Source organism: Mytilus californianus, unplaced genomic scaffold (genome assembly GCF_021869535.1).
Source record: "Mytilus californianus isolate M0D057914Y unplaced genomic scaffold, xbMytCali1.0.p SCAF_4, whole genome shotgun sequence".
NCBI classification, from domain to species: Eukaryota; Metazoa; Mollusca; class Bivalvia; order Mytilida; family Mytilidae; genus Mytilus; species Mytilus californianus.
In genome coordinates, this window is record NW_026262690.1 from 91863921 (window position 1) to 91876648 (window position 12728).

The 12728-nt window shown below is 31.6% G+C and overlaps 1 protein-coding gene across 2 annotated transcripts in view; it reads left to right on the top strand.

Moving 5' to 3' along the window:
* Positions 1-5457: 5457 nt before the first annotated feature.
* The window catches only part of LOC127738894 (fibrinogen-like protein A), a 53368-nt gene continuing 46097 nt past the window's right edge, over positions 5458-12728 (top strand). For both annotated transcript variants that reach the window (XM_052250374.1, XM_052250375.1), the window contains exons 1-2: positions 5458-5545; positions 8845-8919. In XM_052250374.1, coding sequence (XP_052106334.1) covers positions 5515-5545; positions 8845-8919 — 106 coding nt within the window. In that variant the 5' untranslated portion in view covers positions 5458-5514. The remainder of the gene's footprint in view (positions 5546-8844; positions 8920-12728) is intronic.

Genomic DNA, 12728 nt, shown 5'->3' on the forward strand with positions numbered 1-12728 from the left:
GTTCATCCTATTTCGACTCTTTCAAAATTCAAGAGTCTATCCTAAATTGAGGTAAATTATATGGCCTTCCAAATACCGTTTCGATTCCTAACATCACTGAAGAGACATTAATTGTCGAAATCCGGATATGGTGTACAAATTTTTGCACCTCATGTTTGCGGTATACCATCTTTTCCGCAAGTTTATTGTTTTCTGTTTGGTAATAAATTATTATAAGATCCATTTCGTTACATCTGGTGATCCGTTTATTTGGCAATCGCCATGGCAGTCAGCAGGGTTTAAGAACATCCGTTGTTCGACCTGTTAGTCAAATGCGTTTTGTTAAAATATACTTTTTCACTTTTTTGGTCTTTTGGAAAATGTTGTTTGTGCTGTATTTAGACCCCTCTACCAAGACATTTGTTTCGCATGCACACGTATAAAAATTGTGGTTTTTATCCAACGCAATCATAGGTTTGAACGTTGTTTTCAATTTAGACTTGTTTATATTTTTTCGTTTGGGCTTGTATTATATTTGCCTTCGGGTTTATATCTTCAAAATTCAAGAGTCAATCCCAAATTGAGGTAAATTATATGGCCTTCCAAATACCGTTTCGATTCCTAACATCACTGAAGAGACATTAATTGTCGAAATCCGGATATGGTGTACAAATTTTTGCACCTCATGTTTGCGGTATACCATCTATTCCGCAAGTTTTTTGTTTTCTATTTGGTATTAGATTAAAATTTAGATCCATTTTGTTACATCTGTGATCCGTTTATTTGGCAATCGCCATGGCAGTCAGCAGGGTTTAAGAACATCCGTTGTTCGACCTGCAAGTCAAATGCGTTTTGTTAAAATATACTTTTTCACTTTTTGGTCTTTTGGAAAATGTTGTTAGTGCTGTATTTAGACCTACCAAGAAATTTGTTTGCATGCACACGTATAAAAATTGCGGTTTTTATCCAACGCAATCATAGGTTTGAACGTTGTTTTCAATTTAGACTTGTATATATATATATATTTGGTATTAGATTAAAATTTAGATCCATTTTGTTACATCGATATATTTACAAATTTAGATCGTCCAGTGCTGTTTATTTGGAATTCTTATTGACGCAATCGTTCTTGTAACATCATAACTGTCGTCACCGTTAAAGCTTTAGAATTGTGCTAGTTCATATCGCACATTATTATTTTTATTTAAAGCATATATTTGAACTCTCTGCTGTAATTAGTCATATAACCTATGTCGTGTTTAACACATATTTAGAATTGTGCAAGCGTCTTACCTGATGTTCGGTTTGACTTTTTTATTGTATAAATTTCAAGATTGTTATAGTTTAATTTAAGTAGACTGATATATGATTCATTCAACATCACAATCATATTTACTGATGAAGGATATCTGTTATCCGAAATATTTATAAATAATTACATTTATAGTTCCTTTTTTTGTTATTGGTGTTGTTGTGTACACTTTTTAGGCGTTTATATAATTTATTTATTGTGTACATGTATCGTTACTCGTAACGATCCAGCGCCCTCGTGGGAAAAATCGTTGACTATTATTCAGACGTTTTATATATATATATATATATATGTTCCGTTTGTCGTTGAGACAATCTGTCACCATTTCATTGTTCAACTTTGACTAATAAAAAAATGCGACATATCAACAGCTAGAATTGAGAACGGAAACGGGGAATGTGTCAAAGAGACTAAAGAGCAGAAAACAGCCCAAGGCCACCAATGGATCTTCAACGCAGCGAGAAAATCCCGCACCCGATGCGGGCTCCAGCTAGCCCCTAAACAATAATGTATACTAGTTCAGCGAAATATTTACTTTGATGAGTTTGGTGTCACTGTTTGAGAATGCGCAGCTTACCCTTTTGGAACACCTAAGTTTACCTTAATTTTTCATATAGGTATTTTTTTTTTTTTTTTAAGTTTTCTGTGCATCTTTTTAACTGTTGTTTGAATATTTGTATTTAATATTTTTTAATCATTGTATTGCCTGCTTTGATTTCACTGCCACCTTAGTATCTTTCTCGATTTGTTTTCAAATTATTAGAAATGTTTGAACTATTTTTTTTTTATCCATGTTTAATCTTTGATTTATTCAAAAACTCTAGATTAATTCAAAAATGGGTAGTAAAAATTCCTCATGATATATCAATTCCATAGAGTTCAGAACAGTTTGGTCGATGATATTTTTGAATAGCGTGTAGAAATGTTTTGTTTGCTATCGACAACAATATTCTAACACCCGAGAAGGTCATTATGGGACCGGCAAAAGGGTTTGAGGAGCCAAATACAATCATAGAAGTTGGTTTCCATTCATAAAACACAAGTTTCAGCATGCATTCTGATAGAATTATACAGCTTACGTCTTTTGTGTAGTTACACTAGAAATATTCCATTAAACCATTAAGAATACTTAGTCTCGTATTTTATGAGTAAGATCAATATCTTTAAGTTACGGTATATAATAAAAGGAGTGAAATATAAGACCTCTTCACAGACCATAGAAATGAAACAACGAAATGTCATTGTTTCCCGTAATTTGAAACTTACGTTTATTTGTGCTTCTATTTGCATATTTTTAAAAGATTTTCACCACTCAAACTCGTGACCCAAGTTGAGCCAAACTTAATATGAATGTATGGCAAGCCGTTTTACTATTTATTCTATATATAAAGTATATACGATATCTAAAAAAACTACATTATATAAGATATCTTATATATTATATAAGATATCTTATAAAATATATGAGATATCTTATAAAGTATATAAGATATTTTATATAAAAATATTTATAAGATATCTTATTTACTTTATGAGATATCTCATTTAGTTTATAAGATATCTCATATAATATATAAGTAGTTTTTATTAGATATCTTATATACTTTATAAGATATCTAGACATGACTGAAAACCGTGTATAGAGGTAAATTGCAAATTTTTGCTTATTACTTGAAAAATATAATAGACAGGGGAACTTTGAGAGAATAAAAATATCCTTGAGATCCACTGTAATTTCATCTAGATTTTCAGACCATTCCTTATTTGAGGTATTGTCCTTTTATATTGATATTGATTAAAATTAGCTGAATATTTAGAAAAATAATTGTTTGGCCTATTTTATCCAGTAGTAATAATACTGTTAGTAGTAATATTTGCATTGGTGGTTTGGTCCGCAAGGAAATCCAATATTATTTCAAAAACTACTCGCTACCGTGAATGATAATATATACTTTGTCGTCATAAATAAACACTATAAATATATTTCGCACTTTTCTACATTTCGACTTCCCGAACTATTATACACAGGTAAAATTCAATTATCAAAAGGAATGAAAAAATGCACTCTTTAGACATAAAAGAAAATGGTACACAAGATAGAAAGCCCTAAAAAGACTAATGCAGTTATCGCTAAAATAAGAATAAAAACAACGAGTAATGAATAGAAGTAAGGAGGGGGGGGGGGATAGAAGTAAGGAGGAGGGGGGGGGGGGAGAGTACACAGTCTTTCCTTTTAATGTTACCATGTACATGTCCAATTCAGTACTTCTGATGATAGGACACTGGATGATTTGGAGGCATTATTTGATCCTTGCATACGTATTATTTACATGAGAACATGTTTGCATTTTAAAATATACAAATAAATATTAAAAACAAACACCTCGTGCAATCATTTAAACCTCTAAACCGTTGTTTAATATGTTTAAAAGCCAACGAAATAGCTCTTATAATTAATATTCAAATTTCAGATAGAAAGCACGTTTTATAATCAAAATTGGATCCCGTATTTGTGGATGCAGTAGGTTATCTAGTGATTCTCTGCACGGCAACATGAATCTGAGAATCTAATGAGAAAGAAACGCAGAATTTCCACGTTTTAGGATTGTGCAACGCCCACGTGTACTTATTTGGTACAATCTATTATTTGACGGATCACCGTATGGGTGTGGTAAGTAAAATTCTGCCCGTGTTATTTTTTACTTTTATACACATATACACGGAGTTACTAAGCTCCATAGAGGTCGAACTACAAAACACTGATAAATTAAATCATGTAACTGTTAGAGAATTTTCCCAGGAATATGAATTACCCCTTGAAAACATGCACCTAAATCAAAGAGTACGATTTGCAACTCGTATCTGAACAGAAAGTTCAAAGATAAAGACGTTCCTAAAGGTTGATATCAATATGTATGTTTACATATTACAAAGTCTAAATTTAACTTAACTCGTGTCCGTGTAAGCTATGGTATGAGTTCATCATCTGCACTAGTTAACCTGTAAAAACCATAGTTCATAACATCTTTAGGAGTCCTAAATTGCTTCAAAGTATTCTGATGGATTATTGTGTGAATGTTAAATTTAGCCTTGAGATACTGGAGTTTGCAAATTTTCAATATATAAAAATAATATTTAGTTTGATTTTAATTTACTGATAACAAAATCAATATTAAAACCAATAAAAACAATATTCAAAGATATCATTATAGTGTTGAAATGGTAACCTTTTAGAATAAATTTGTTTCAAGGATCGATAAGTTTACCAGGATCGTATATACATGTCCGGGCTCGGCTCTCCGTAAAACTTAGGATGTGCTATCCCGTAAGTCTTTTTACAAAAAAAAAGACACCATATTTATAAATTATCAATCTGATTAAAATACAGATCCTGAGTCCAAGCTATGCTTACAAGCATCTGAAAACGCTTCGTTCTACGTTCTGTTTTAAAGACCTTCGGGAACTTTTGGTTTTGTCGGATAAAAACACTCCTTCAAAAATTAGAAGGCTGAAATTTCATTGGTTGATGAAATAAATACCAGAACAGAAAGTAAAACGGACTGTTGTCAGATCCTTGTAAGCAAAGCTTGAACACAGAATATGTACTTTAATCAGTTTGGTATATCAAATTAATTCTCGAACAAAACCACATTTAAAGCTCAACTAATGTATAGCTTAACGATTTCGTCAATCAGTCACACAAAGAAGACGTCCATGAGGGGGATGGGATTCTCTTTAAGCTAGACAAAAATTGCAAAGTAAAAACGAAAATATTTAGTAAGCCAATTTTATTTGTGTGCATTTATCATTCAATTAGCCAGTATAAACTAAATGAAATTGACCATACCGAACAATTTATAATTTAATAAGGTGACTCCATTTCAGCGACCGATTTGAGAAGCGATCATTCTAGATTAAAAAACTACGGTAAATGAATAGCCTTGTATCAATGCTTGCAACAATGTAAAATATTTAATTTCAACATAACATCTTGATAGCAATATATAAGTTAACAGATTATAAAGTCATTATACTCAATTATCCCAACAAAAAGTTAACTTTCTAACCAAGACGCATTATTCATAAATGCGTCTGGGTATAAATTGAACCAAAGTTATAATTCATGCATTTTGTGCAAAGTATCCATGATGAATATACATGTCTTTTTATTGTTAATCTATGCCTTTGCAACAAAAATAATTTTGTGTGACAATGAAGTAAGGATGCGAATCCAAGGAAGCATAACTGCCACAGGTACGTGTATTTTCAGATATATACAACTTTCTTTTATTTGGGCATATCTTTCATTTCTAGTTGCCAAATTTATTATATGTTCTGACTCACTTTTTAAAAAGTTCGAAACTCAAAAATCTATTGATATTATATTTTTAATGAGATATCAAGAATACGAATATTCATAATAATGAAATTGTTTTTATGTGGGAATCAAGTCATGCAAGGCGAAATAAAGTTGTAGACCATGGCCAGGAAATTTAAAATGCCTGGCATGAACTAGGTTTTTTTTTGTTATGATATATTAAACAAGGATTTTATTTAAGAGAATATAATTTCAAAAATGTTTTGAAAATTAATTGTAAAGGAACCCGGACCTTGGAAAACTTTGAATAATTTAGCAAATAGAGAGAAAAAAACAGCGTTTTATCTTGGAGGGCCGAATCAGACACACTAGAGAAGTATACGAATATTTCTTTTAAATAATCCGGAACCGGAATATATATCTACCAATTGCAATTATACCGTTCAACAAATTTTAATAGAAGATGTAAAATGTAAAGATTTTATTGATTTTTTAAGAAATTCCAATAATATTCATGAATCGTTTATGGATACTTTAATTAAAAGTGAGAATTTATTTTTTAATATTTGAATCGATTGAAGAATAAAAGCTATTTAATATCATAAAAATACACTAAATCCATTGAAAGCTGGATGTGTACTGATTGTTAGTTAAGTCTTAGATACATGATTCTTTTTATTAGTTATGCTTTGAACTAGCTGTCAGTAACTGCAAGTACTCTCAGATCTGTACTTAGTGTCTTTTTTGTTGTAAGAAATGAGGGTGGATAAATACCCTGCCACGTATGGTCTGTGATTTTGTTTGATGTTTTTTTTTTCTGCTTGGTACTGAATTGATGAGTTAAGCCTTTTTCAACTGATTTTTATGATTTGTTCTTATGTTGTGCTGTTACACCACTGTCCCAAGTTAGGGTGAGGATTGAACGCTCACAAACATGTTTACCCCGCCACATGCTTAATGTGCCTCTCCCAAGTCAGGAGCCTGTAGTTCAGTGGTTGTAGTTGGTTCATGTCGGTCATGTTTGTTTTTCGTAAATTGTTTTGTTATTAATTATGCCGTTAGTTTTCTCAATTGTATTGTTTCATATTTTTCATGAAGGGGCCTTTTATAGCCGACTATACGGTATGGGTTTTTTCATTGTTGAAGGCCGTATGGTTGCCTATAATTGCTAACATCCACTTCATTTGAACTTTGGTGGATAGTTGTTTAATTGGCAATCATTCCACATCACCTTATTTTTATATTGGGACAGTGTTTATATAAAGCACGATTTTAATTATTATTGATGTTTGGTCTTATAATAACAGTTTTTCATTATAGACGTAGATGGACGACCTTTGCCCGAATTACTAAAAACAATGCTTTTTAAAATGTTAAGTATTTTTAGCTCACCAAGCTTAAAGAGCCAAGTGAGATATTCTTATCAGTTTGTGTTCGTCGTCGTCCGTCGTCCGTTGCCTTTAAAATAATCTTCTCCTCTGAAACTGCTGGTCCAAATATAACAAAATTGGGCCACAATCATCATTGGGGTTTCTAGTTTAAAAGATATAACCGATGATCCAGCCTGCCAAACAACTTAGCGGAGGTGGCAACAAATAGAACAAATGATTAAAATGCCAGTTTTGTGATTTATCTTGAAAACCGCTGGAGAAAAAAAAATTGACAGTGCAGAAATGTTCAGAATGTTGAAATCTACCTACTGTCTTAGATACGAAAACTGTCAGATGATTACTGGGTGTCCGCACATTGTGCGAGAGAAAAAAAGTTTTCTCCCTCTGCTTTTGCGGGATGAAAATAGGCGGCCGCTGGTGTCTGCAGATTGTGCGAGAGAGGAATAAAAAGAGTTGTTGTCCTTTAAGGACGATTTTTACCTTTTTTGTATTTTTTCCTTTTATCTTGAAAACTATAATAAATAGATAACTTTTTTTTTATAACAAAATTGATGAGCAAGACAAGATAAATCTACATAAAAGTCAAATTCCCGAAATCGTAGATCCACTCCTTCTATGGGTTATTGCTTATGAATGACGATTCATACCAAATATTTGCGTTTTTGCTTATTATCTTGAGAACTTTAATAGGTGATTACAATGTAGCAAGACAACTTGAAGATCTAGTGTACATGGCGGAAATTGTTGGTAGACTGCTTAAATGAATAATTGCCCCTAAATGACATATTTTGCGTGTTTGCTTATTATCTTGAAAACCATAATAGAGACACTAAAAAAGCGAAAAGAGATCAAAAGGACAAGATCTTAAAATTTGTCTATATGTCTGAAATCGTCAGTCGAATCCTTATAGAGGCTATTGTCACTAAATGATGATTTTTATAATTTGTTTGCATTTTTGACTAGAGCTATAGTAAATAAAGAAAAACTGTAAATAGTAAAAATAATCGCCAAGACAAGATCAACAAAAAGGGACCTTAGTCATGAATTAAAGCTAAGTCACATAAATCAAGGTGAGCGATACAGACTATTTAGAGCCTTTAATTTTAAACTCTAAAATAAAATTATAATATCAGAGCTCACTACAGAAAAACATAAAATTGTAGCAGTACTTTATTTTGGGTTTAGCTTTTTTTTTATTATATTCTCAAATACGATATATTTGTGTCTTATTACACATTTTATTTTTTTAGAGTTAAGTGGTTTACTGGTTTTTATTTGTGATGTTCGATTGTCGCTTCGTCTATCTGCTGATCCAGATTATAAATGGAAGGATTAAAATAGTTTACCCACGTTAGTTTTCGAGATATAAGCCTTTGAAAAATTGGCGAAAATTATTTTCTCTTGATTTTTCATACATTTAACATTGGCACCTTTTTTCTTTCAAAAACTACCAAAAATAACCTGGATTTTATCAGATTTTCAAATATTGCTTTTAAAACTATATGTAATAAAATTATAAAAAAGAAAAGCAGCGGTTAGCGGGAAAAATATTTATTGGCATTACATTGATAAAATCACAGGATTTCCGTATATCTGACAAAAGTTCAAAAACAATAGTAGCGACCATCCATAAGTCAGGAACCTCAGCAGTAGTTGACGTATCTTAATATTTCCGTTATTTGGATATTTTTGTTTCAATGGCAGATCATCTTTGATTGTCTCTGTTGAATAAGAAGTTATTATATACCGACCAAACATCTTTCAGATGTTTATAAGACGTTATTTTGTCAGACATCGATATTTATATTTTGCAATTTGGTCTTACATATTTCCATCATCGACAGGTACAATGGAAAACATAACTGAAGACTCCAGAAAAACAGTCAAGCTTGCCACCGAAATTAAGAATATGCTGAACGGTTTGTATATATCTTATTGATTACATTTCGCATTAAACATTATAAGTTTATGCAAAACGTATGTTTTCTTGTTTAATTCAAAAGTTTTAAATCTAAACTACATTTGCGTATTACTAAATTGTCTTACCACTACCCCGCCACAATTTTATACCGAATGTAGCAGTTATACTACAGTTTTTTTTTCAAAGAAAAACAGGGGTCTTGGCGAGTATACAACAATATTTTATAAAACACATAAATAACTGTGCTGGTATATGAATCATATACAAAAAGAATGTGTCCATAGTACACGGATGCCCTACTCGCACTATCATTTTCTATGTTCAGTGGACCGTGAATTGGGGTCAAAATTCTAATTGGGCAATAACATTAGAAATATCATATCATAGGGAACATGTGTACTAGGTTTCAACTTCATCAAAAACTACCTTGACCAAAAACTTTAACCTGAAGCAGGACAGACGGATGGACGGATGGACGGACGGACGAACGAACGGACGAACGGACGAACGGACGAACGAACGGACGGACGAACGAACAGACAAACAGACCGAAAAACAGAATGCCCCTAGTTTGGGCATAACAATTGTGCTGATTTGTAACATAGAAGTAACAGTAACTTTAATCAAGGTGACAGTAGTTTACCGATGTTCAAATCTAGCAAAATTGATCAGGAAGAGACAATCAAGGTAACAAACAGAAACTGAGGGAATCGCTTGAACTCCAACAGAGTCAGCGTCTCCCTCTATGCATGCATCATCCGCAATGCGAATTTACACTCAGTAAAATATTACATTCGGAAATACACAACAATCGGTAAAAGACTAGGTTCACGAAGGGCCCATATTGGCCCTAAAATTCTGTAAAATTCAATCTTAGTAATACAAATAATAATTTGATGACAAGATATCGAAAAATATCTGACAAATACAAAACAATCAGCTATGAAGCATTAGAATAATTGTGATGTCATTATGATAGCACAAGTGTGCACCTTAATGAAGAAAATCGTAATTTTGACAGATTTTTGCCTAAATTTTAATACTTTTTGTATGAAACAAATTTTGCTACATGCAAGGACCACCATGATTTTTTTTTTAGGGTGTGTATATGACCTATATACATATTTTTATAATGATTTTTTATTGTGATCAAAGGGTGCTACCAATGTTTTTTTTGCTGATGGAAATATACCTTACAAATGCGTATAAATATGTAAATTGGCCAAAAAATAGTAAAATATCATACTTTTGAAGCTGTCAACATTGTTAAAACAAGCAGCAATCAACAAAAGTGTCCAGTTTATTCATATTTGCATATTAAGGATCCCAAATATAGGTTTTCACATGTAGTATTACAAAGATTGATTTTTAGGGCCAATCTCAGGCCTTCGTGGCCATGTTCATTTTCACATGAATGCTATAAAAACATGATAACACTGGCTTTTCTGGCACTATAGATTTAATGAGATATCTTATGTTATTTACATTACATATATCTCTTAACCATTATCTTCAATTGTAAAATTTCGAAGAAGAGGTTGGTTTCAACTGCTGCAGCACTGTACTAAAAAGAAGGCGTTTTACAAATATGCTTTAAAATTTTAAATGTATTTTTTAACCTTTAGTCCCTTTTCAAAACTTTGAAAACTGCAATACCAGAGTACAAGAAATAGATAACAAAATCGCTAGCATAAGATTTTCAAGAGAAATGAGAAATGTTTTAAAAACATTGTTTAATAATAAGATATTGTTTGTAACTTTTATTGTTCATTTTTGTTAACTATAACTCCGTTATTTAAGAGATAAGTAATTTTCCTTTTTTGTATGTGTTTTTTTTTATTATTAACGTTTTGTTAAACAATTGGTCGAGATTAAAATTTGGATGGTCTTTTATCTAGTTATCTTAGAGCATCAAACTAGGATTAAAAATAAAATACAACATAGTCAACTACAAATGTTATAATCGCAACTTCTTTTCCCCACAGGTACGATGGAAAACCTTACTGAAGACTCCATCAAAGCAGTCAAGCTTGCCACTGGAATTAAGGACATGCTAAACGGTTTGTGTAATTCCTTTCCATTTAATCATATAACTAATTACTACTTGATGTTTTTTAGGTTTGGCAAAACGTCTGTTCTCCTGTACACTTAATTTTTATTTAAATCTAATCATTTATTTCTTTGTAAATTATGCGTGTTGTCTGCTTTGTTATAATTATTCATCTCCTTATTTTGAAAGTGTCTTATTCCCCCTCAAATCCCCATTAAAACTGATTGCTACAGCCTAAATTATCATTTTTTCTGATGGGGATCTTGATGGGTACACTACTTCATACGAAATGCAAACCAGTTTTTAGCAATATTTACTTAGCAGATTCACACATATGACAGTACATGGCATAGGGGTTGAACATAGGTAAAAGAACATAACGCACAGATTAAGGCGAAAGTAGTTTACCAATGTTCAAATCTTGTAAATCGATGAGAAAAATCAATGCAACAAACTTAAAATAAATTAATCTCATGAACTTCAAAAAGAGTAATCACCCCGGGTATGCATGCATCATCTGCCATGCAAACCCACACAAATTCAGAATATCACAAAATGGTCAGTTTTACTGTGCGTTTTGATTTGTGTTTGTTTAATCTACATTGGCTAGATGTATAGGGGGAGGGTTGAGATCTTACAAAACATGTTTAACCCCGTCGCATTTTTGCGCCTGTCCCAAGTCAGGAACCTTTGGCCTTTGTTAGTTTTGTATATTTTTTTAACTTTTGGTTCATTTATACATATGTTCCGGGTGCGAGATTTTCTCGTTGTGTTGAAGATCCATTGGTGGCCTTGAGCTGTTTTCTGTTCTGTGGTCGGGTTGTTGTCTCTTTGACACATTCCCCGTTTCCATTCTCAATTTTAAGGTTACAGATCAGACTACTACACTGGTATCAGAAGATCTATGAGCAACATACTTCAATTTTGTGTCCTACAAATGCTTAAAAAGAATCAATACATATTTATATCCAGCTCAATATTGATTAACAAAGCATATGACTACCTCCGTAAAATTAGGAACAAGCGGTCAGTTTCGTGATTGGAAAACTATACTAGAAAGGTCTAATTTGCTTTAAAAATTTAAATGTGGAAAGGAACACCTTAGAATATTCTAAACGGTTCCTTTATTTCTTTTTTTATTAAAACAATGTTATTAATAAAATATTAGTTTATGTAAAAAGTCTGTTTTCCTGTATATTACGTAAGTTTTAAATCTTAATCTTTTGGGTTTTTTGTTGATAATAGGTATGTGTTTGTATAGCGATGGCCAAAATAGCTGTGAGAAGATGGAAAAAGAGACGCAGAAGGTCACTTCAGGTATTAAATACATAAACTTATCAACACTGAGAGTAGTGCACACAGTAAAAGATATATTCATATGAAATATGTATATTTACATTAAAATGTTTAAATGAAATCCGAATTCCTTAAAGTATATTTAGTTTTATTAGTTCTTTTGGTGTATTATTTTATACTAAAAAAACTACAACAAATCTATTTTTCTGTTCCTTTTTTTTTTCTTGTTTTGTTAGTATTGATTCGAAGGTAAACATTGTCACCTAGAAATTAAATGCTCGCAGACTAAAAAAAATACAGTTATTAATTATCTCTTACTTAACGGATAACAAATCTTCATTCTAATTTATGCATTTTAAAATATTGAACATATGGGTAAATAGCAATTTATATTTCGATTCAGTCAGTTTATTTTTTTGTTTTACTCTTATAGTACATGTTTATTTAATTATTTAGAAATG